The sequence below is a fragment of the Camelus dromedarius genome, chromosome 4 (genome assembly GCF_036321535.1).
Source record: "Camelus dromedarius isolate mCamDro1 chromosome 4, mCamDro1.pat, whole genome shotgun sequence".
In the NCBI taxonomy this organism is placed as follows: Eukaryota; Metazoa; Chordata; class Mammalia; order Artiodactyla; family Camelidae; genus Camelus; species Camelus dromedarius.
This window is the reverse complement of record NC_087439.1, coordinates 75,521,434-75,547,072: the sequence shown is the minus strand read 5'-3', so window position 1 is coordinate 75,547,072 and position 25,639 is coordinate 75,521,434. Positions and strand designations below refer to the sequence as shown.

Genomic DNA, 25,639 nt, shown 5'->3' with positions numbered 1-25,639 from the left:
TTGTGTGTTTTTCCCTTGTTATCCTCTGGCCTTGGTCTGAGAACAGGCCTAATGGCAGAACTGTGTGGCAGGCACAGGTAGCAAAAACTCAAACTAGAAGACTGAGGAAATGAGCATGTGTGAGCCAGAGAGCCAGGGATCTCTGTTTTCCCTTTTGTTCCTACTCCCAGGTCAACTCCAGCCACAGAACTGTTTTTATTACCATGGCAGAGCAGTGGCGGTGCAGTCACCTAAAACACTGAGTGAAAAACCCATCTCTCCAGAGAGAAGAGCTGGGAAAAGGGCCTCTGTTGTGCTTACAGTCTGAGGGGTGTCACAGTCGGCTCAGGTTTCAATCCAAAATTACTTGAATACAAAGAGTAAGAATGTGACTAATTCTCAAAGAGAAAGCAAGATGTTATTGTTACCAGGAAAAAACCCATAAATCTTTAAAGCAGTTATTATAACCACCTTGCATTTGGTAAAGGTGAATGTTTTTGAAATAAATGGAAGGAGAGGTGTTCTCAGCAGAGAAATAGAAAGTACAAAAAGAACCAAATGGAAACTTTAGAACTAAATAAAATTTTCATGGTAAGGACTCAATAGCAGAAAGGCGACAACATAGGAAACAGTCAGTGAACTTGGTGACAGATGAACAAAAATAACCTACTCTGAAAACTAAAGAGAAAAATATTGGAAAAAAAAAAGAACAGAATCTCAAAGACTTGTGAGAAAATATTGAAAAATTTAACATTCATGTCATTGGGGCCCAGAAAGAAGGAGAAAGAGATTGGTGCAGAACACATATTTAAAAAGAAAAAATAATGGTTAATACTTTCCCAAAGACAGTGAAACATATAAATTTAGAACTTCACATACACACACAAAAACAAACCACCTACACTTAGCTTCATTATAATCAACCTTCTGAAAACCAAAGATTTGAAAAAATATTTTTAAATGCAGGGGAAAATGATATAGATAACAATTATTCAGAAGACTGAAGCTTTTACATCAGATATCATGGAATCAGAAAACAGAACATATTTAAAGTGTTGAAAGAAAAGAACTGTCAACCCAGAATTCCCTATCCACCAAAACCATCTCTCAAGAATAAAGGCAAAATAAAGACATTCTCAAATGAAAGAAACTAAAAAAAAATTTTGCCAGCAGATTTGCTCTAAACAGATGCTAAAGTTCTTCACCCTTAAGTAAATGATATCACAGTGAATTTTAGAATTAAAAGAGCAAAAAAATGGTAAATATAATAGGCTGTTTCCCCCTCTTAAGTTCTTTAAAATATATACAACTACTGAGACAAAATATTAACATTGTGAGTAGGGCAGGGAAAAAGTGTTTCAATGTATGCAGACTTAATATATATGACTGCTGCACCATAATTAGGGGAGGTAAAGAGGACCTGTATGGTTAAAAGGCTTCTACATTTTAATTGAAGTGGTAAAACATCTCTAGGGAGATTGTGAAAATTTGTACTAAAAATAATGCACAGTATTATAGTAAAAAATATACAAAATGAGATACTAAAATGGTAGATTATTCAAATACTTTCAAAAGAACAGGGCAACAAAAATCAGATGTGAAAACAGAAAAATAATAAAGTAGTAGATCAAAATTTAATGATATCAACCACATCAGGTATAAAGTTGTCTAAATTTACTAACTGAAGGATTGTCAGACTGGAAAAAATACAAAGCTTAATTGTATGCTGTCTACAAGGTACCCACTTTAAATACACCAGCATACTTATATTAAAAGTAAACTGACACCTGTACCCCAATGTTCACAGCAGCACTGTTTATGATAGCCAAGACATGGAGACAGCCTAAATATCCATCAACAGATGACTGGATAAAGAAGATGTGGTATATTTATACAATGGAATACTACTCAGCCATAAAAAGCAACAACATAACACCATTTGCAGCAACATGGATGCTCCTAGAGAATGTCATTCTAAGTGAAGTAAGCCAGAAAGAAATAAAAATACCATATGAGATCACTCATATGTGGAATCTAAAAACAACAACAACAAAAACAAACAAGCAAAGCATAAATACAAAACAGAAACAGACTCATAGACATATAATACAAACTTGTGGTTGCCAAGGGGGCTGAAGGTGGGAAGGGATAGATGGGATTTCAAAATTATAGAATAGATAATCAAGATTATACTGTATAGCACAGGGAAATATACACAAGATCTTATGGTAGCTAACAGAGAAAAAAATGTGACAATGAATATATATATATGTTCATGTATAACTGAAAAATTGTTCTCTACACTGGAATTTGACACATTATAAAATGATTATAAATCAATAAAAAATGTTAAAGAAAGTAAACTGATGGTATATAAATATATATACCATATATATATATATATACACACACACACCATATATATATATGGTGTGTATATATATATATATACCGTGTATGTGTATATATATATACACACACACACACACACACACACACCACGCATAAACAAATCAAAAGAAAGCTGGACTGGCTATGGTAACATCAGTAAAAAGGAGATTTCAGAACAATAAAAATTGTCAGGAATATAAAGGGACATTATATAATGATAAAAGGGTCAATTCATCAAGAATACGTAACAGTCTTAAATGTGTAGGCATCTAAGAAGTGGGCTTCAAAATACATAAAGCTAAAACTGATAGAAATGAAGAGACAACAGGTAGACAGAATACTAGTAGGATGTGGAAGATGCAAACACTCTCAAAGAACTCAACCTAACTGACATTTAAAGAACAGTCCATTCAGTAACACATTTTTCACATGGAACATTCACATAGACCATATTTATGCCATAAAACAAACTGCAACAAATTTAAAGCAATTAGAATCAGGAAATGTATGTTCTCTGAACATAAAGGAATTAAATTAAAAATTGAAAAAACAAATAACACAAAGAAACCTTAAAAATTCTCAAGTATTTGGAAGTTAATACTTTTAAAAAAAATAATCCATGGTTGAAAAAAAAAGTCTCAAGAGAAATTAGAAAATATTTTAAAAGAAATGAAAATATACCATATTGAAATGTGCTATGCAGTTAAAGTAGCACATAATGGAAAATGTACAGCATTAAATGCATAGCCTAGAAAAGAAGAAAAATCTAAAATCAATAACCTAAGCTTCCATTTTATGAAAGCAGAGAAAGAAGAGCAATTTAGGTCAAAAGAAAGCAAAAGAAAAGAAACAATAAATATTAAACCAGAAATTAATGAAATTGAAAACCAAAAATGGAGAAAAGTGATCAAATGAAAGGCTTGTTCTCAGATAGGATCAACAAAATTTATCAAACTTTAGCTAAACAAAGAAGGTATAAATTACCAATATCAAGAATTCTAGAGGAGGTTATCACAGACCCTGTCGACATCAAAAGGATGATGAAGGAACACCACAAACACCTCTACGCCCATACACTTGACAAGCTGTTGAAATGGACCTAAATCTTAAAAGACAGGAACTACCAAAACCCATTTGAGTGTAAGTAGATAACTTGAATAATCCTGTCAGTATTTCAAAATTGAACTCATAGGCAAGCTCTTTCAACAAAGACAATTCCAGGCACAAATCATTTCTTTGGTCATGTCTAACAAACATTTAAGAAAGAAAAGAATTCTATTCTACACAGTGTCTTTCAGAAAATAGAATGGCAGACAATGTCCCCACTTGTGTATAAACAACCGACTTTCAACAAAGATGCAATGGAAAGAGGAGAATGTTTTCAAACAAGTTGTCCTGGCACAACCAGGTATCCATTCTCTCTCTCTCTCTCCTGCTCTCATTTTGTCCCTCTCTCTCTATAAATGTATAGATTTACTTATACAAAATACTATATATAATATATGTATTTACACACACAGTGTTCAATACCCAGTGAACAACTGCATCAAATTTATTTCCCCCAAACAACACCTTTAATACAACATTTTTTTCATTCAAAAACAAGACAATATTGTGGCTTCAGTTTACAGTCTTTGCTTTTGAAGATTAGAGCTTTCATAGAAAAAAATTTCCAGGAGATAATCCTCAGGGTAGGTAGAAAAGAATGTACATACACACACACTTGTGTGTGTATATATATATATAATTGTTTTATAAGTATACATATATGTTAAGAAGTATACATATATGTTAACAAGTGTATGTATGTATATGTATGTATGTGTGTGTGTATACACACACACCGACAATTATTGTGGAGCTCTATATGCAACAAACATTGTTGTAAATAGCTTCACTCTTTGGATGAATATAATTCCCAAATTTGAAATGAACAAGTATTGTATTTATTATTTACCTCCTCTACACCATGATTTTGCATTATTTTTTGACAAAGACAATGTTTTTCTTTACACAGTCTTCTCTCTTATTTTCTCCACCAAATGTTCTTGAATCCAAAAATGCTTCAAAACCAGTGGTTCCCAAATGGAAACTGAATTTTTATTGCGCCCAGCATTCCAGGTTTTGATAGTGTTTGTTCTTTTGTAATTGTCTAGAGAGGATTAATATTTGGTGTTCTTTTGGGTGTTCAAAAAGTACAGATTTCTAACATGATAATACATTTTCACTGTAGTCTGCACAGGACAGAATTTGAATATAGTAGCAGTAGTGCATTTCAAAGAGTTCTGTTATTTACCTTTTACACACACACTGATGTAAAAGCAGACAAAGAAAGGTGGGTGTTCTCAGTTATTACTGCTGCTGAAATAATCCTAATTTATCTGATGGTTATAGACATGAAAACTTAAAGACATTTAAAAGATAGTTATATTAGATATAGGTCTGATCTACTTACCAAATTGTTAAACAACCCTCACACTGCTTTCTCTGTGAAATGTTCCGGTAGAATCCAATTACATTTAACGTTACCACTAGCCCTTGAAATTCTGATTAGGCAAGGACACTGAAGTGTCAGTAGCTCCAAAAGTTAATTATATTCTAACTTGACCAAATTTTATATATTCTTCCAGTTCCCTAAATAAACTCCTCCCTCAGCTGAAATAATATGTGAAAAGCACTTGGCACAGAATCAAGTCCTTAGTAAGTGCTCCACATTAGGTATTATGATTATCCAGTAAGTATCTCCGGGGAATGGAAGCACACACTAGCAAGAAAATAAGATACTTACCTGATAGGTCAAAGTGATCACCTTAACTTATTTACCAAAACCTCTCAGTATAAGGTTACCAAAATTATTGCCAAAAAAAAAAAAAATCCCCCAAGAATGAAAAACGTTAATATTTCCTTCTTAAGTAAGGTTGCTAATATTTCAACACATTTACAAACAAGTAGCAAATATGTAGGGGTTATGGCTCATTAAAACCATTTTCTACCTCAATCTGCAATGGAAATTTATCTTGAAAAATAATCACTGAAAGATCTGGAATCTTAAAAGCAGAAATATTTATCAACAGTTCCAGTATTATTGAAATATAACTGGACCCCCCAAAAAGGGTACGTTTTCTGCTAGAAAATAAGAAGCAGTTTAGTCTCCACTGAATAGATGGAGTTACAGGAATAGTTATAGATGTCCTGCTAGGGAGACCAAAGGCACGTGAACTGCAAATGAAAACACAATAAAGACATAACTCCCACTATGTGGGACATGACCAAATATACTCACAATTGCTCAAGAAGAGCAAAGCTTTTTTTTCTGAGAGGAAAACAATAGCAACAATGACAAAAACAACAAAAATCAGACTCTTTCTTAGGTTGAAGTTAATTGGTCCAGTTGGACAAAAGTAAAAGTAAAAGGTGGACTTATTTTTTTTTCTATTGAAATTTTAAAAATAAAATTCTATTATTATTATGTGTACAGTGTACTCTATTTTGACTTCTGTATACACTACAGCATGTTCACTGCCAATGGCTTAGTTTCCATTCATCACCATACAGCTGACCCCCTTTATCCCTTTCACCCTCTCCCCTCCCCCAACACCCTTGCCCCTCTGGTTACCACTACCCTCCTCTATCTACATGTTTGCTTTTGTTTTGTTTGGCTTATTACTTACTTTTCTATTTATTTATTTCATATTTCACATATGAGTGAATTCATACAGTATTTGTGTTTTTCCATCTGACTTATTTCACTTAGCATAATACCCTCAAATTCCATCTACGTTGTCGCACCTGGAAAGATTTTGCCCTCTTTAACGAATGGCTGAGTAGTATTTCGTTGTATATGTATACCACATCTTTACCCATTCATCTGTTGACGGACACTTAGGTTGATTCTCTATCTTGGCTATAGTGCTGTGATGAACACAGGGATGCATATACCTTTATGAACTAGTGTTTTTGTTTTCTTCAGATAAATACCCAGAAGTGGAATGGCTGGACATACGATAATTCTACTCCTAATTTTTTGAGGAACCTCCATAGAGCTTTCCATCTTGGCTGCACCAATGTACATTCGCCCAACAGTGTAGGAGGGTCCCAAAAGGTGGACTTCTAAACTTTCAGAAGCCTCCCATGTATGTTAACGTCTAATGTGTATTATCAGATTAAATGTCCACGCAAACTGTATGCTGCCTACTCGTTAAGTAATTAAAATACAAACTAGCTATCATCCTGTGTGTCTTAAATGGCACTTAAAAATCTGTGTTATATGCAAACTAATGCACGTATTTATCATTTATCTAGAGTCTACGCTTTTTCTTCTGAATTAATTTAGATTATCAGAGCACAGTACCCAGTGCTTAATTTTAGTCCTCGAAATCAATGAAATAATTAAAGGTAAGCTTAGTTCCTGAAAAAGTTTGTTTCCCTAAGGAAAATTTGCTTGATTAAAAATTGAGAACTGTGTGACCTAGTTTTTGTTTGTTTGTTTGTTTGTTTTGGGGAGGGGTGGTAATTAGGTTTATTTATTTATTTTTAGAGGAGGTACTGGGGATTGAACCCAGGACTTCATGTATGCTAAGCATGTGCTCTACTATTTAAGCTATACCCTCCCCCTTCTTTTTTACCTTAGTTACTGGAAAGTTGTGAACTTCATTCAGCACCCAACTGTAAGGATTTGCTTGCCTCAAGCACCTAGTAGTAACTATCCCTTTAACATCCCTAGGTGTTCTCATCAGATGTTAACTTTTTTTATGTTATATTCAAACTGCACATGCTTCAAAGCCTTTTAGAACAGTTCAGTAAATAAATGCTAAAGAAATCCATATGTCAGGACCATGTGTTGAGCAGTAAATAAATTTGTTTACCAGAGTCTTAATTTATAGAATAAGTTTCATAAATATTACCTATAAAAATTGAAGAATAACTGGTTTTTACACATAGTGGTTAATTTTATTTAAAAAAATTGACATGCCTCAACCATTTTTACTTTCAATTAAGTACTACTATCTCAATTACTTTTTCAGTAGTAAGCAACTAATAAAAATAGGCACGTAACAGAGAACTGAATGTTTCCTACTGATGATTTACCTAACATGCTAAGACCTCCAAGAAGACAGACCCTGTGATAGAAGGCCCATGGTAATGTGACCTTGAAAATCACACAATTAATGATCATCCTCACACTGGGCCAGACTGAACTTGTTGGCTTCTGGGAGGTAAGACAAGGTTGGATGAGCCTCCAGTACACTCCCAGCCCAATCTCCATGGGATTTCTCTACTAACCAGGAGATTCCAGGAATCATACCACTGTTTTAAACGTGCAAATCAGCCTGGGACCCAGAAATGTATCCATATCATTTAAGTTGGCCTCATACCCAGAACTCACTCTTGCATGTTTATCAACCTACAATAACAATACTCTGTATTTTATGGGAATAAAAATTTGGGACTTCACTTACTTATGGAAGGGTTTTACTCTATTTGCTAAAAATTGATTAAAAATTAAGCAAAAGCCATCTGGGGTTTTTGGTTTGTTTAATACTGTCTCCAATACTCAACTATTCCAGTATTAGCTGGAGAAGGAAGTGATTATTCATATTTAATTCAGCTAATAAAGTAAGTAAAAAATTTTAATACTATAAAACTTCACTAGCTTTAAGTGTTAAAAAGGTGCACAAATAAATAAATCCACTGATTAACAGAGATGGTTCATAAGAAAAATATTTTCCTTACATTATGATGATCCCATTATCAATGGAAAATGAGTCAGAGGGCAACCCAGCAATGTTCCAGGCTCGAATTGTCACTGCTTCTCCCAGGATACCCATAAGGGAATAATCATCGGAGCACGGGATATCTCTTCCTTTGCACAAATTTGTCCACTCCTTGGTTTGGTTCTTTAAGCCATACACAGAAAGATATAAAAATGAGGCTGGACATTACCAAACAGATACTTTGTAAACTTCTCAATTAACACTTTGAGTCAACGAACCATTGTTGAAACTCTACCTCAAAAATGATTTCTGTTTATCATAGACTGACTATTAACGGTGTCACCTTGCTTAAAATACCAACCACCATCAAAGCCATGCTGACTTTGATTATTGGTAGGGAAAAGGCTTCTTAGAAAGTTCAAATTAATTCAACTCCAGGGTTTGTATGTTCTTACAACACTGTAGGATTTTGTTTTGGAGACTGGCATGGGCATTAGAACTGAATACTGCGGGCTCAGTTATGGCAAGAGAATTGGAGTTTTCTACGTTGTACTGTGAAGAGAACCAGAAATTCTACGAAGGAGTTGATGAGTAAGTGACAACTACTCAGACTCCAGCTTGGAGGGAGGAGACCTAGCTACTTACTAAGGGCTCTTGGTATCCAGAGACTTTGATGTTAGAAAAGATGAAGATTGTTGAAAGGTCTTTGTCTTACTCGGGTTTCCCACCAGTAGAGTCTGGCATGAAGGTTCATGTGAAATGATTTATTAAGGAAGGGAAGCCAGGGGAAGCAGTACAAGGACCAGGAAGAAGCCAGTAAAGATGAGGGATCAACCAAAGGTCTGTAAGGTGATCCTACTGGAAGTGGAAGTTATTCTTTGGATTGTTGCAGCCAGAAGGAAGGGAGACAGACTCTCACACTCTCACCTCTGTCAGTCATTCATGAAGGTCTACCCCAGAGGGAAGTAAATTCTCATGCAATTTTAGCTCTCCAAGCACTGGACAAAGTGCGTTGTAAGTGCCCAAGGGAAGTCAGCCAAAAAAAGAGCCACAGGTGCTGGTTGTCAGACGTGAAAGCACAGGAAGCCAGGTGGGGATCTGGGCAGAGCATTGAAGTTGCCACTATAACCGTTATGACTAGAATTGAACAGAAAATTTTTGATGGGGTATAAATTGCCAACTGTCCTGACCCAAGAGAAACAGATAAAAGAGAGACAATTACAGAGTAGGATTCAGAGAATGCATTTACAGGAAGAAACAATGACATTAGAGACCAGTTAAGTAAAAGCCTAGGTTGCTATAGTGAAACAAGAAAGGGATAAAACTGCCTTCAAGCCTTCAGGGATGAGATGGGATGGGATGGTACATCTGCTTGAATCAGGGGTGGACGGGGTTCACAGAAGGAGCTATGAGCTTGGGTTGTATCCTGTGTCCAGCTGAGTGTTGCCTGGCTTCTGTCAGTAAACTCCAGAGTCTCAGTTCTGGACCTCGATGCTCCCTTGAAGCATTTGTGTGGAGGTGTGACTGGCAGCTCCCAATAGGGTGGAAGCAGGGGACTGGGGAGTCAGCAAGCTGCAGTGCCTCAGAAGGAGTCTGCAGAGAGGGCTGGGTTGGGAGGAGTGGGACTGGCGGATATACCCTGCGCGGCCCTGGAACACAACACAGGAGCCAGTGCACACACAGCAGTGTTATAGGAACCAAGAGAGGAGAGTCGGGGGGTCTGTAGCTACTTCTTCCATCGTTCCAAGTTGATGGAGAAGAGTAGAAAGAGCGCTAAATTAGGATGAGTCTCATTCCTGCTCTGTCATTAACCAATCGTGTGGCTCTGAGCAATTTTCTCAGTCTTTATAAGCCTCAGTTCCTGAGACTGTCGAGCAAACAAGTCTATCTCTAGGTAAATAGTGTCCTGTCAAATGTTAATTATTTGAATCACAAGATTTCAGTAACTGCAGACAGTTGTTCAAAGACACAAATGAAGAGACAAAACTAAGAATGTTAAGGTCATGCACCAGGACAGGGGCTCTCAGAAGCCAAAGGACTAAAGATGGAAGCATGATCAGTGTGAGGATTTTAAACCACATTGGTTAAAAACAAACAAACAAACCAAAACACTAGCTCCAAGAATCAACTCTACTTAAGAGAAAGCCCTGAAATCAAGTGGAGCTCAACAGGGACATGTAAGCAAATGCCTTGGGAACCCTTAAAGCACCCTCACAGAGGTGAGTTTATTCACTCTCTCTCTCTTCGGGTTTGACACCAGGAGCTGCAGATTTCTCTCTTCTCTTCATTCTCATTACCCTTTATCTTGTCCTATTAGTTCCTTTAATTTTTCTTGATCTCTTCTCCTGCCTTGCCAGGCTCACGTCCTGGGCTGTACTCTAGTTCAATTTTCCTAAAGAGAGCTAAAGATATGCTGAGCCTCACTGAGAAAGAGACTGCAAAGTGAAAAAAAAAAAAAGCTGCGAGGAGAAGTAGGGTTAGGAGATGGGTCTGTGAAGACTGAGGCAGAATCTGTCAGAGGGGTGGGAATTCAAAGCAAGGAGCTTGATATTTGTTTTTTAAGGAAAGATGTTACTTATCAATCGGGTTTTAGGCAGGCTCACCTTTTCCTCCCATAAAGTTTTAGTTTCTGAAGTGATTTGGAAATGATTTATTACTGAGACCCATAGAGAGCCATTGATTAAACACACCTCCCCTCCCCCCTCCCCATCCTGTTACTTTTATACTTGTTTAAGAACTAAAATTTTATCAATTTTCTTCTTAGGGTCTACCATTTCAAATTACATTCTAAAGAAAATCTGTTTTGTTTCTAAAACAATTAGATTTTAGAAGAGTATTTAATATACTGGGTTTTTTTTTTGGCTACGGAACAAATTTATAGAATAACTAAAATACACAACTAGAAATCACTCAAAAATATTTTTTCTCCTTGTACTTACCAAAAAACTCCAAGCAAACAAACAAAATCCCCTAAGAGAAGTGTTGATTGTAGTGGGAGAGTCAGGAAGAGAGACCTTGGAGGTCAACTAGTACTCCCTACCTGTCGATAGTTAGACGTGAAGGCTCCCAGGTAAGCGACAACTCCTGAGGAAATGAGGATGTCCCCCGTCAGGTTGACGTACAGCTGCCCCAGCTCCAGGGCTGTGTGGCTCCAGCGTGTTTTCTCACCCCCGAGACCTCCGATCAACTGTTCAGCCCGTTCTAGCTTTTTGCTGCACAAGTCAACCTCAAAAATAAAAGTAAACTTTTATCAACATCCACAAGTAGGAGAAAAAAATTCCACGGGATTTTACCCTTAGAGGTAAATTAATTTTTTAATTACAAACATACACTTGGAATTTTTTTTTAAACACTCTACAAGAAAAATGTGAGCTATCTCACCAAGAAGACTGGAAAGCCCATAACTTTTTAGAATCTTTTTCTTTAATTTATTAAATTCGTAACAGATATTTATCATACAACACAAAGAATAGCTCTATTTAAGGAAATGAGCCACACTATGAGACACTGAAATTTAATTAGGTAGGTGATAAAGAACATTCTCTTTCCAATATAGATGTTTTCCCTCCATTTTAGTAATCTAAATGCATTTTATTTTTAAATATTCTGTGGACATTTTCCCTCATTTAACTTATGATTGATTTAATGATAATTTTAAAGGTTAAATGTTTAGAAGTTTTGATAATTTATGCTTACTTACAAAGCACAATTTTCAAGTTGTTAGATTGTGCCAACCTACTCAGACACTTGCAATTAACCTTAAATCAGGGCATCAATCAGTAGCTGAGAGCCTACTTTGTGCATAAGACTGTCAACCAAATTTGATTATACATAATTAAATAATGACTTTTTCTTTTAAAAGAGAGGGTAATTATGAAGGTGACAAACTGGGGGAGAAGCCATTTCAACCCATGCAATAGCAATATTCCAGTAGACTACCTGAATGATTTTGATTAATTTTAAGTTACTTAACATCATTATTCTTAGAAGACAAGATTAAGTAAAGGTTATCTTAAAGTTCAAAATAAAATCGTTTTCATGAAAAGAGGAAGTAAATAACTGATAAAAGCAGAGACATTTTGATTATTTCAGAACAAAAATTTGGCTATACCTTTTCCTATGCTATTAATATTTACATTAAATAAATGCTTTTAGATTAAAAGATAAAATACTATATCAGTTTATCTAAAGATAGTTTTAAAAACGCAAAAGATATGTAACTGGTAATATTTTTGCTGCTTCCTAAATAAAAACCTTTCTCTTTGAATTTTCCCTCTTTTAATATCTTTTGCTTCCTAGTTTCTTCACTCATTCTACTTTCAACAATATTAAAATGTTGAATCAGGTCTTGGACTATAATAATGTTGCCATCAGAAACTACCAAGTGAAAACACTGTAGCAAAAATTTCTCTTCCAAAAGATTTTTAGTACATATATATGCATATATTACCATAATTTTACCATTTTACATTACCATAATTTTCCAACATTTTATTATGAAAATAAATAATTTCAAACATACAACAGAGCTGAAAAATGTTTACAGTGAGCAACTACATACCCATCTATTAGTTTTATTATTTAAACTATAATTGATCACTTGGAAACCATGCTTAATAATAGGTTGCATTTCTAAAGATTAGCACAATGTCACACATTGTACAAATGCAGAATCTGTGCACATATCTGACAGAAAGAAGTAGTCAAGTATGGTGGGGAAGTGCATAGCTATTAGAGTCAGATTGCCTGGGTATGGATCTTAGCTTAGAAGCTGGATTGACCAGGGGTAAGTTGCTTAACTTTTCTGTGCTTTAGCTGCTACAAAATGGTTCAGAAAGATTACCTCCCTCAGAAGGCTTTTCTGAGAATCAATGAGATAACACAGACTGCTCTCAGAACAACAGTGGCACAAAATATGCTTACTCAATAAATACCGACTGCTATAAAATATTTTGACTCTTTCTCTGGAACATAATCGGACTTCAGCAATTGATGTTTGCAAATGGTATCACCAAGTTAGAGCAATGTTTTCAGTCTTAAAAACATTTTCAGTGGACATAGTATGGTTCTGAGTATTGAGTTCTAATCTCAGCTCTACCATTAGCTCTTACACAACCTGAGTCACTTAATATTTTGGTTCTCCATCCTCACTTATAACTTGAGGAATGATTTAAGCAACCTAGCTCAATATTCTAGTAATCTAAGGCAGAGATGATTGGCAATTTGTTTTCTTTTGGGTGGGGCAAAGGACCAGAAAGAAGGTAAGTATTTTAGACTTCGTGGGCCAAGAGACAAGGTCAAAGATATCATATAGATACTTATATAACCATTAAACAAGTAATCATTTAAAAATGTCAAGACCATTATTAGTTTGTGGGCCATACAGAAACTGGCAGTGGTGGATTTGGCCCTTGGGCCACTGTTTATCAACCCCTGACCAGGAAGGACACAGAATTGCAGCGTGACCATCATTTTTATCTAGAACAACTCAGGGTTTGCCCATATTTGTATCATCCTCTACCTGGTTTTCCAAGTCAGCCTTCTTCTGTTTGTTTAATTCAAGCGTATCCTGAAGCTTGTCCAGCTTGTCCTGCACTTCCCGAAGGGCTGACTGCTTCTTCCTGAGACCATCCATGGCAATTTTCAGCTCCCCTTCAGCTGCAGCCAGTTTTATCTTTTTGGGAGCTACTATTTTTGCCACTCTGCCAAAAGGAAAATTGGAAAATTAAATACACATTTAATATTCCAGTTCACTCTCTATTACTGAGTTTACTTTTCTAATATCCTTACTATAACTCAAAACACACCTTCATCTACAAGCTATACTGATTTCTATATTCTATATTTCATCTAAGAATCAAACCTAATCCCAGCACATAAAACATGACTATTAAAATAAGATATAGAAGACACATAAGTTTTTCATATAAGTAATTTTTTTACCCAAAATATTTGATTGTTGCCAGAGTCAATTTTTGTGACTTTGGAAAAGGAGAATGAGCACATATACATGTAAATATTACAGTGTTTATGGAAACCATCCTCACTTGTTAAGGCTTAATTGTGATGAGGAGAAAAAGGGTAATTTATCTATGTCATTTTACTCTTTCATTTTAAAGTTTTATTTTTTTGTGGGTTAATAGTATAGTCAGTGATACTATTTTATTTTCATCTCAAAATAGTTAAAACCATTTTGTGTGTGTCCACTAATTTCCTCTGTCCCCCAACTCATTTTTTTTTCTTTTTCAGGTTTATTAAATACATCTAAGAATGATATTCCTCCTTTCTATTTAACTTTTTTAAACTTTCAGAATAAGCTCTCAACTAAAACCAGCTATCTTATAAATATGTATATTGGTAATAAAAAGGACTATGTAGGGAAAAAGATGGATCTAAATTCACTTCTGTCTGGAAAATGGAATCAGCCATGTTATCTCTCTAAATAAATAAAACACTAAAGTTTATCATTAACATAATAGATCATGGACCAAAACATATATAGCATATAATATATATGTATAATGATTCAAATTGTGTGAGTTTGAAAGACATCCTGTAATAGTTGCTTTTTGAAGGAATAACCAAAATTTTTACTGTTTCATTTATGAAATAAATGTTTCTCATATGATCATCAAAAAAGGCTGCTTGTCTCAACAAAGAATATATGTTAAGGGTGGTTTTCAAAATGTGGTCTAAGACATGTCCCCTTCCCTGGGACTCCATTAGGTCTTTCCTTGTCCAACGAAACATCTATATGAGGCTGTATTTAATTCATACACTTCAATCAAAACAATATATCCCACAACAGATTGAATGAAGAGTCCAGTTGACTTTTTTTTTTTTTTCCGGGTCCCAGGCTTCTTTATTTAAGCACAAAGTGATTAGTGATGTGGGGATTAAAATCAAGAGCATCATTGAACTTCACCTTCCCTCCAATCAGTTACCCCAAACTGCCTTCCCCACACCCTTTGTGTCCCCAATTCCTTTCTTAGTGAATGAAGAACTTAATCCCAAACCCCTGGTACAAACCCCAGGGTTCTCTCCCTAGCTCTCCCCTTCCTCTGCCCTCCACCTCATTCCTGGGAAGGGCAGGCACCTCAGTTTGAATGCATGGGAGAGCCCAGAGTGGTGACAGACACCGAGGGAAAGGCCTCACCCTCAGGGAATGGGACCGGGGAGCACAGTGTGGTGAAGTGAGGGCCCCCGCAGCCTGGGGTACTAAAGTGGGGCCCTGGTGCCAGAGGAAAGGATACTGGTCCCCCTGAGAAAGGAGACCCAGCAGTCTCAAAATCCTCTCGTTGCGAATGGTCACTGCTTGATCGTTTGCCCTTCTGGCGACGGTTGCAGAACCACACTCGGACCACATCCTTCTCAAGCCCGAGCTGCTGGGTGATGTGGCTGATCTGCTGCAGGGTAGGTTTTGGGCACTGCAGGAACATGCTCTCCAGGTTGCCTCTCACTCGGTTCTGGATACTAGTCCGCTTTCCCTTCCGGGCCTGCACAAGGGTCTCTGCTTTGCATATCTCCTGTAGATTCTCGTTGTTGTCAGCTTCCTCCACCCACTTCTGCAGCAGGGGCCGCAGCTTACACATGTTCTTGAAACTGAGCTGCAGAGCCTCAAAACGGCATATGGTCGTTTGGCTGAACACTTTCCCAAAGAGAACCCCTAGGGTGAGCCCCACATCGGCCTGGGTATATCCCAGGGTGATCCTCTTCTGCTTCAGGAGCTTGGCAAACTGTTCCAGGTCTTTCTGAAGAGCTTTGATGTCCTGGGACTCCTCAGGGGTTGGCTCCTGCTTCTCCTTGTCCAGCTTCGCGGCGCAGGGCTCCGGGGAGGCCCCCTCGGAGTTGCTCTCCACCCCGGCTCCCGCCTCGGCCTCGGGCTGAGGGGTCTCCAGGCCGCCTTGGGGCACCAGCCCCACACCGACCTGAGGTCCACAGTAGGCCATCCCTCCGCATAAGTCATAGGGCGGGGGACACGGGGGAAGCCCCCACACCTCGGCCCCCGGCCCAATTCCTGACCCACCGGGAGGCCCTTGGAAGCTCAGCCAGGTCCGAGGATCAACCCAGCCCGGCTCTGGCCCTCCTGGCCCATCACCTCCACCGCCCGGTGGTGGCGAGAAGGCGAAGTCGGAAGCCGGGTGTCCCGCCGTGGGGAAGGAAGGCGCCCCAAGCCGGGGTCCAGTTGACTTTTATTAAAGCACGTATTAAAGAAGTTTGCAAAAATATAAAATACCACTTGTCACAAATTTTTTTTGAAAATGTGGATTTAAAAAATAAGTTATTTATGTAAACATATAAAAATTTCACTGATTTTTAAAAATGAATTAGTAAATATTTTTAAGAATTCTCCATTTTAATTTCTAATATGGTAGGTAAAAATAGTTTGGGGGTCTGCAATAATTTTTACGAATGTAAAGGGTTCCTGAATCCGAAAAGTTTAAGTATCATTGTGCTAAACTATTTGGTTGGTAAAACCTTGCCTACAGTAAATACGCTATAGCAGGCATTAGACATGATTTTCTGACAAGCCTCTTCATCTATGTAGCTCTTAAGTTTTACATTATCTAAATAATGAAACCTGAAAGTGAAACACACCAGTTTCCTTTTGCCAGTACTTACTTGTCGTACGAATCCATTGCTATGACCCATTTGCACAGACCTTCAGCTGCTGTGGAAGCATTTCTAATCTTTTCTGGAACAAAATCTGGATTTGGAATATAATGTTTTCTTATGATGTTCATGTAAGCTGAAGGAATATTGTCTTTGTCATATTCATGAAGTGACTGTAGAAATCGAATGTCACCAAGAAGTCTCTTTGCAGGACCCCAGAAATCCTCGATTTTTTTCCCTGAACCTGTTGGGTCAGGGATTTTGTCAGCTTTGATGCCCTTCAAGATGCAGATAGCTTCCATAACCAGCTTGACACCAGCAGGAGGACTCTTCATGGATTTTACCACTGTAATGTCCTTGAAATAACAACGTGCTAATTATTTTAAAAGAATTGTTTATATATGACATGCAGTTGGTTCCTATTTTCAAACTAAGCCATAAGAGACAGAAACTCACTGTTCATTGGGCAGAAATGGTGACAGTGATAGAATTGTGTCAAGAAGTTCATCCCAAAGGAAAGGTTAAAAACAAGTTAAGAATAGTGGGAAGATACCCTCTGCGAGATCACTTGTGACATGAAATCCACTTCAAAAACACATAAAGGAGAGTCTGCCTGTCATAAAGTAAGAGTTTTGTTGCTTCTTAAAAACTGTACAAGTTATAGATGCAAACAGAAAAATACAAATTACACATATGAATGTCTCCTACAGTCCCATCTATGTGGTTAACTACTGTAAACATTTTTGTTTAAAGTCTTCTATGTCTTTTTCTACATGTATGTGCTATAAACCAGTGTCTATGCCATATTTTAACCAATTGAATCATAGTGTACTGTTCTTTTAAAATCTATTTCAATAACAATACACAGTGAACATCCTTTCATGCTAGTAAACATTTCCATCATTTTTAATGGCTGCATACCTTCTGATGTATAGATATGAACCATAATTCTAGTGCCCTATCTATGCTTTTTTTCTCTATTATTTTTACTATTACAATTAACATGTTGAATTAAAGTCTTGATGTCTTTTTTTTTTTTTAAGCTTTTGACAAATATTGACACACTGCTCTCCAGAAAGTATATAAAGGTGCCTGTTTTTTATACACTCTAAGCAACACTGGTAGGCATTCTGGGAGGCAACAGAAATTTTATTTTGATCTGTATTTCTTTAAATACAAGAGAGGTATATTTTCATGTTTATTGATTATTTGTATTTCCTCTTTTGAGAATTAATTCTTCTTTTACTATCGTTTACTATCTTAGAGCTATTTTTTCTTATTGATTTGTAAGAACTTTTCACACAGAAGTATATTCATCTTTTGTTTATAACATAGTTCAAAGATTTTTTTCTTCAGCATTTCTCAACTTCTGTCCATGGTGTTTATGGACAGAAATGTGTTGATTTTTAGGTACTAAAATTCATTGCCTTTAAAAAATTTTATTATTTATGAAAAATACAAGAGCGTATCCAGAGCATATATATTACAAATAATATTGCTTAGGGTTTTCTTCTCTGATTTCTCTTATACCAAAAAATCCTAGGTTCTAATTTACATTCCAAGATTTAACATCTAACCTATGTTTTCTACTATTGTATAGTAATCTAACTATTTATATTTAAACGTCAATCTGAAATCTATTTAAGGAAGGTGTGAAGAAAGGATTTAATGCTTTTCTCCCCAACTCACCCAAAAGTTTAGCCAAGATTCCCAACACTATTTTTCAAAATTTGCCTTTACCTTCCTTAATTGAAATGTTCCCTTTCACATCTTTAATACATTTCAAAGCTAACACATGCTATTATAAACTATAACATCGTAAGCCATATTAATTTATGTATCACAAAAAAAGATAACACTGGCAAACATTGACACAATGTTTTATCACACATACCATAAGGCATATCCCAATTACAAGTGTCTAAATATGAAAAAGTTGCACCTAGAATCCAAATATATACTTGGGTCTTATGCCCCTGTCGATCACTGTCAATTGTTTTATGGTTATTCACAAAATTTGGCAACTTTCTTCTTTTTCAAAATTCTCTTCATCTTTCATGTACATTTCTTTTCTTACAGGTGAATTAAGGAATTATTTTTCTAATTGAAAATGATTTCAAATGCATTAAATGCGGAAACTAACTAACTCAGAAAGACAGAGATTTTAGCACTCATCATTAAGCACTTTCTGAAGCTATGATGACCTGTGCCCCAGAGAGTCCGTGGCTGTGCTCTTACCTGTGCGGTGAGCGTATCCAGGGCAGCTAGTGCAGACTCTAATACCGGCAAGGCGCCTGCCAGGTCAGCATCACATTCATCCTTGATGGCTTTGGCAGCCATAGCCTGTTCGTTTGCTATTGTTTCATCGGCTTTCACTATTTTTTCAGTTTTGGCAACTTCCACAGATTCCTTCTCAATGATTACCATCATTTCATCAACCTCTTTGCTCGCAACTTTTAACTGAGGATGGAGAGCCTCTAACTCGAACTGCATTGTGGCTACTTGAGAGGCGGCAGAATCCAGTTTATCCAAACCCACTTCGTACCTCTTTTTCATTATCATTACTTCACTGCAAACAGAGAAATAAAACAAGGTTAGTTGTCAGGCTCTATCCCCCAATTCAGGAAAAAGTTAAGTGTTCTTGAGCTTTTCTGGCTTTTCCAAGGCATAACCAAGAACTTGGTTCCAAGACTTTCACATATATTAACAGTTTGTCAAAAATTATGAACTCCAGAACTTGAGATTGTGTGCAATTAAAAGCAGACAGTGTCTTGGTTGGTTGGTTTTTTCTATTTCCAGTACTAAACACAGTATCTAGGCATATAACAAATTCAAAAGATAAATACACTAGGCAAGGAACCGCCTATATCAAAATGAATGACGTGCCTCTAAATTTAGTCATCTTGGGAATTTATTCCAACAATACTATTGTTCCTTAAACCTTTTTATAATCACTTCTTTTGAATAGACTTCAGTGCCCAAAACATATTAGATTTTGAATGTTATCAAATGTGACAATTTTAAGATGTGTTAAGTATCTTGAAATAGGAATTTTTTATTTAAGATAAAAGTGGCCGATATGTTCGGGTATAACTGAAGAATTGTGTTCTACACTGGAATTTGACACAACATTGTAAAATGACTATAATTCAATAAAAAAAAGTTAAAAAAAAAAGGTAAAAGTGGCCGATAGATAATAAAGCCCAACACTTTTTTTTGGTGCAAAATTATAAGGTAGTAATAATTGATCCAAAATAACATAATATTTTAATGAACTTTAAATTTTTTATATACATTCATATATGTTCTAGAGGTAATTATACATTATGAGCAGAGAAAACTCTTTATAATTTGTTTCATTTAAAATATTTGAGATGCCTGAATGTTTCAAAGTAAAAGGTGACTCATTTTAGAAATTCTCTTCAAAAAATAGGCTGGAGTAGGTAAGGAACCAACCTGATGACTGTCTAAAGGTGGAAGGGCAGTCTGACTCAGTGCTTAACTCACTTGAGCTGAAATAGGGAACTAGGGGAAAACTGAAAAGACTGTCATAGAAAAAAACATTGATAAGTGAGGGCATAGCACACTTTTGTGACATGTTGATTCCCTCTGAGCAAAACATGTTACAGTAACAGGAACTGAGGAGCCTGGGAGGCAGGATACCGTGTCATCTGTGAGTTACATCTCAGTGGAACACTTGTGCAGCAAGCACGGGAAAGGTCTCACTCCTGCCAGCGTAAAGCAGTTTCAGTATAGTGGCCATCCCATGTGACGCTCTGCTGGCTAAAACGCTGGTTTCCTGACAGGTAACCTGATTACTTGCTTCTAGGTTACAGAACTACGTGGCTATCAAGAGATCTGAAGGCTTTAGCTATCAGGGGAAGAGTAAGTACAGGGTGGGAATTCTAGTTGAGGTAAAGGAGAATTTTTTTTTTTAAACGAGGAAAATTTGAAAGGCAAACAACAATATACAAAAATGCTTAGAAAACCACTATTCTCAGTCTTTCTCTAGGCTTTTATCTCATTTTTATAATATTTCTTCCAGTTAGGATGATCTTCAACATTGTGAGCATATAATCAGAGACATAAGCGATACCCCCAAATTAATCAGATTTTCCAAGAGGTTTTGACCCTCCTGGATGGGAAATTATGGGAAGAAAGTAAGATTCTAGTAGTTTAAAGATCCTAAGATTGACATGGAAAGATAATTATCTTGACAGCCAAAGAAACAGTAAAATTCAGCTAAGTCATGTAGCAGTCTTGCAGAGGAGTTGCAGATTTCACTAGGTGGATGGAAAAAAATACTAATGTTATGATTCAAACATGGGGGTGTGGACCATGGTGAACAGGAAACCTACGACACCCCCACTGTGGCAAGCATTACAGCAGTCTCTATAAATGCGGTATCTAGGTACCAGTATCTAGGTACCATCTTGGACAATATGAGAAAAGATGCTTCAGAATGCCTGAGATAGTGGGTTTGCCACAGGAAAACTCAGAATGAACTATAGTTAATATGCAAAAACTAAACTTAGTATTAATATTTTTGTGTCAAGGAATCTGTGCACATTTAGTGTTTAAATTATATTTTTTAATATTTAAAAGAATTTGGTCTATTTGCCTTGTAACAGATCAGCACTGTAATCCAATATAAGTTGTGTAATTGAGCAATAGAGTGAGATTTGTGTTTTTAAGTAAAAAGTCTCATTAAGTTTATAGGCAATATTCAAATACTTAAAAGAACTTAAGGCTCACTGTATGTATAAGTTTAACTTACTAGATTTTACAAATTATTTAAATACCTGGGAAAGTTTAGTTTGTTAAATCAGACTCCAAAAGGGGAATAAAAATACTAAAAACGATAAATGCAATATAAAAAATTGCTTAAATTGACTTCCATTAGCTGAAGACCTCCTTAAGGGTGATCACTAAAATTTCTAAACTTCTAACTTTCAAAGTAATTTCATGCTTTTTGCATTTTATACTGTAACTATTGAGTAGTAGTTTTTAGAGCCAAATAAACTTTTCTGCATGTAAAAGTCAACCTCAATGACATCAAAAGGATCACATCAACACAGTCCATGGTAATATAAATGTATTGATATTTGTACTGATGTTTCAAATGAGAGTTTATTTAAAGAAGGAAATCTGGTATATATATTGAATGGCTGTCTCTGGGTTTCAGCTGTTCAGCATAAAGAGAATAAGAGAAGGTTTATTCTATTACCTGATTACTTATCGAAGAAAAATTATCCACTAGGGCTGTTTCCCCAACAGCACTGTCAAAGTGTCCTGGGCCTTATCACAGCTCTGAGTGGCACACCCTTATTCCTTCAACAACCATGATTATGCACTTATGATGTGCTAGGCAATGCAGCTGCACAAAAGAAGAAGCTTGCTCCCTCCCGTAAAAATGTTTGTGGAGTAAATCAAAGATTTAACAAAACTCACCATATATATAAAATCTTATCACATCATTGCTATGCCATTTTTGTCCACACAAATCTTTTAAAACCACCATAGCTTACTTAGAAATACAAAACTTCATTTTTACCTCCTTTTCTTTTCCAACAACAGTTTGAAGGTAGAGATTAATTCAAGATAAGAGGTAGGAGTCACATAATTGTATCTTTGAAGCTCAACATAGAAGGATGTCGATAAGTCTCTAGTAGACGTGTGGAAGCTTTTACACATCTCAATACAGCCGTCTCGTGTTTCCTCGGACATTTCAATGTCTTCCAAGAAGCGGGAGGCAACTGCCTGTAGTGCATCCTCAGGCCATGACTAAATTTAAGACAAATGCTTTAGTGCTTGATCTAAGTTACTAAAACATGGGTCTGTTAGTAGCTTTGTGGATGTTGGAAATGGAAGGGAGCATGAGTGAAAGGGAGGGAGAGACCCTCTCATGAGGAACTTCTCCCAAGTACTTGCAAGCTTAAGGCAGGGAGCCAGTAGCTAATGTGTGTGATATTAACCCCTCGTGTTTGCTCAGGGGTTAGAGAAATTGGTCATGAGTATTGCAGGAGCAAGGAAGAGAAAAGGAATTTTTATGTGCATTTTACTATTATCGTCTCGTTTAACTCCCCCAACAATTCTCTGTGGTAAATATTATCCTTTCCCCTAAACTCCAGAATTATAAACAACCACCACCTCGATTTCTTTCATCACCATCTCAATCTTAGCAAGTCAGAGACACAGTTCCTTATTTCACCCAAACAGTCACAGTCTTCCTCAAGTTAGTAAACATCACCACCATCTACATGGTTGCTCAAGTCAAAGTGCAGGAATCATCCTTGAGCCCTCTCCTCTTCCTCCACCCTACAGCCTGCCTCTAGGCAAGTCCTACAGGCACCATCCCTAAAACAGCTTCCAAGCCCTTTCCCTTCTTTCTACACCTACAACCACCACCATCCCAGTGCCGCTCTCTGATATCATCCTCCTGGAATACTCCAGCAGTGACCTAACTGGGCCCCCTACACATATGTTCTGCTCGGCTGCCAAAGTGATCAAATGTAATTTAGCTCCTATCACCCTTTCAGTTCATAATCCTTCAAAGACTTCTCCACATATTCAAAATAAAATCCAAAGCCAACTTGTAAATCTCCACCTGATCTGGCCCTTCCCAGCTTTCTGACCTCACCTCTGTGACTTCCCCCCCCAAGTCACTCTGCCCTTGTCACCCTGATTTTCTCTCACCCCATTCATTCCTTCTAGGTAGCTCCTTGCCTTCACTAACTGCCCTCTGACCAGACCCTCTCAGTACTGGCACTTTTTGTCTTGCATGTTTCCTCTTAAAGTTCCCCTATTCTGAAAGCCTTTTACTCTCTGTATGCTACCCTGCATGAAGGAATTATTTTTCACAAATTTGTAAGTAGGTAAGTAAACTTGAGGAGAGCAGAAGCCTTGTCTATTTCATTTTCCTCTTCATCTCCACTTTTCAGAATAAGAACTGCTATAACATGTTTTACATAAAATAATTAATCTTAGCAGGAAATGGAGGAAAAAGGGGGCCATGTAAATTCCACAAAGTCAAAAAATCTTATGTATTAGATCGCACTCAGAGGATCTCTGCTACAGCTCACATATTTCCTACCCCATGCCCTTGTCTGCTCTGCTCTGTGACTCGTAGCCCCGAAGTTGACTAAAAAAAAAGTGGTCACTAGGGTTTCTTTCGACTTCCTGTTGGGTTTGGCCAATGGAAAGAAGCTAGAAGGCAGAAGAAAAAAGGAGGTAGAAGCTTTGCCAGCCCTCTTCCTTTCTAGCAGAAGCTGAGTTCTAGGTTTCAGGTTCCTTCTCTTACTTAGGCAATCTTACTTAGGCAATCTTACTCCTACAGTTCCAAGTTCCAATAGCACTTCCTCCTCCCTATGTCCTTTTATATCCAGCTGCAGTGACACCTTCCTGCTACCATCCACCACTTCCTGACCGCCCCACCTCTCTGTTCAGTTCCTTTAAACCTGCCTGTACCTTCTGGAACAGTCCTCTCTGTTCCTTGTCAAGAATCTGATACACAACTTTATCCTAAAACTTTCTACAATAAATTGATGTCAATGACCATATACCCTAGTAATAAAATGTTTTTCTATTATAATGATTTCTTGAATTGTAATTTCATCAAATACATTATTATTGATCAGAAAATTCTGCTAAACTACAATTTTGGGGGAGTGTCTATAAAATAAGTCATGCCAATGATGGAGATTCAACATTTCTAGAAGTCTATCTAAAATTTACATGACAGTACCTGAAACCAGTCAATGGTACAGCAGTTAACAAGAGCAGGGAACTTTCTAAGGCGGATCCGAAACGCATCTCCAATGGGACTCATGGCGAGGACAACGTGCAGCTGGTTGCGGCAGCGATCAATGAACATGTTGAAGAGAGCTATGGGGCTTCCATCTGTCTGTTTGGTCTTATCCCGTTGGCGATCCAATTGACGCATCTTATCACATATCTCCTGCTTCTCATCCAATGCAAAGAGATTTGGAACCTCCCCGGCATTTAGTAGATTGTTGACATCTTCTAGAAATGACTCCTTTTTAATCTGAGTGTCTGTAAACAGGAAGACACCCTGCATCTCCCCTTCAGCACATTTCCTTAAGATCGCTTTTAAATCCTCATGCCACTCAGAGTTACCATAGCCCTTGGAGATTTCAACCTGGAAAACTGAAAAATCAGCCATGTGGGCAGCTAATCTGGTGACCGACTGCCTCCCACTCCCTCCAACACCAACCAAAAGAGCGTGGCTGCGAGGCTGCTTCAGGATCCTGGAAATTCTGCTGATGTGTTCTATGGCAAATCGGAACAAGACCAGGTTCATGGTTTTTTTGCTCATGTTGTTGTATTCTTCCAGGTGAGCTTCCACTATCACCCGAAGAGCATCCACGTCTGCAACTTCTCTGTAGTTGGTATCCTCTCTCTTGGGATCGTGGAAATCACAGAACATCAAGCTGCGTAAATCATCTTCTTCCACCACCCCGTCATTGTCAAAATCCAAACTTCGAAAAAGCTCATGAAAATTTTCATCCATGTATTTTTTCAAGATTTCTTGAATGTAGTTGATAAGCCAACTTCTGTCTGCATTATCCAGAAGGCGATCATAATACACTCTAAGGACCTGTATAATAATTAAAAAGCAGCTTTGAGAACTGATTCATCTATTGTTTTTTAGTTTTACCTCTGTGCGAATCTCAGGTAACATAAAAAGTACTCTCCAGAAATTTCTATGGGTTTTACTAAAAGCATACCCAAACCACCATGGACTGGCTCATTATATAATATTTATTTTAAATATTAATTTTGGTAATATATATTTGGAATAATTCTTAGTTACACTGTTACCAATAAATAAAGGTAAATCGGGGGGACTGAAGTAGATTATAGAGAAGCAAAGAGCCCTAAGGACTAGAGAAAGGAAAAAAGACTAGATAAGGTAAGTGACT

General features: G+C 37.0%; 2 protein-coding genes and 1 pseudogene across 3 annotated transcripts in view; all 3 read right to left on the bottom strand.

The window, feature by feature from the left end:
* DNAH7 (dynein axonemal heavy chain 7) overlaps window positions 1–25,639 on the bottom strand; it is a 220,400-nt gene that overhangs the window by 69,472 nt on the left and 125,289 nt on the right. For both annotated transcript variants that reach the window (XM_064485137.1, XM_010979732.3), the window contains exons 41-47: window positions 24,442–25,314; window positions 22,252–22,481; window positions 18,936–19,266; window positions 16,707–17,053; window positions 13,606–13,786; window positions 11,125–11,310; window positions 8,104–8,267 (exon numbers count right to left, since the gene is read on the bottom strand). In XM_064485137.1, coding sequence (XP_064341207.1) covers window positions 8,104–8,267; window positions 11,125–11,310; window positions 13,606–13,786; window positions 16,707–17,053; window positions 18,936–19,266; window positions 22,252–22,481; window positions 24,442–25,314 — 2,312 coding nt within the window. The remainder of the gene's footprint in view (window positions 1–8,103; window positions 8,268–11,124; window positions 11,311–13,605; window positions 13,787–16,706; window positions 17,054–18,935; window positions 19,267–22,251; window positions 22,482–24,441; window positions 25,315–25,639) is intronic.
* On the bottom strand, window positions 14,729–15,676 carry LOC135321156 (POU domain, class 5, transcription factor 1-like). The gene has a single exon (XM_064485136.1). It carries the CDS (start codon window positions 15,674–15,676, stop codon window positions 15,182–15,184), a length of 495 nt encoding a protein of 164 aa, XP_064341206.1. The 3' UTR covers window positions 14,729–15,181.
* On the bottom strand, window positions 15,702–16,601 carry LOC105088811 (POU domain, class 5, transcription factor 1-like; annotated as a pseudogene).

What these genes read in the sequence shown, in the direction of transcription:
- LOC135321156 (XM_064485136.1), bottom strand. Translation starts at nt 15,676, where the DNA reads ATGTGTAAGCTGCGGCCCCTGCTGCAGAAGTGGGTGGAGGAAGCTGAC.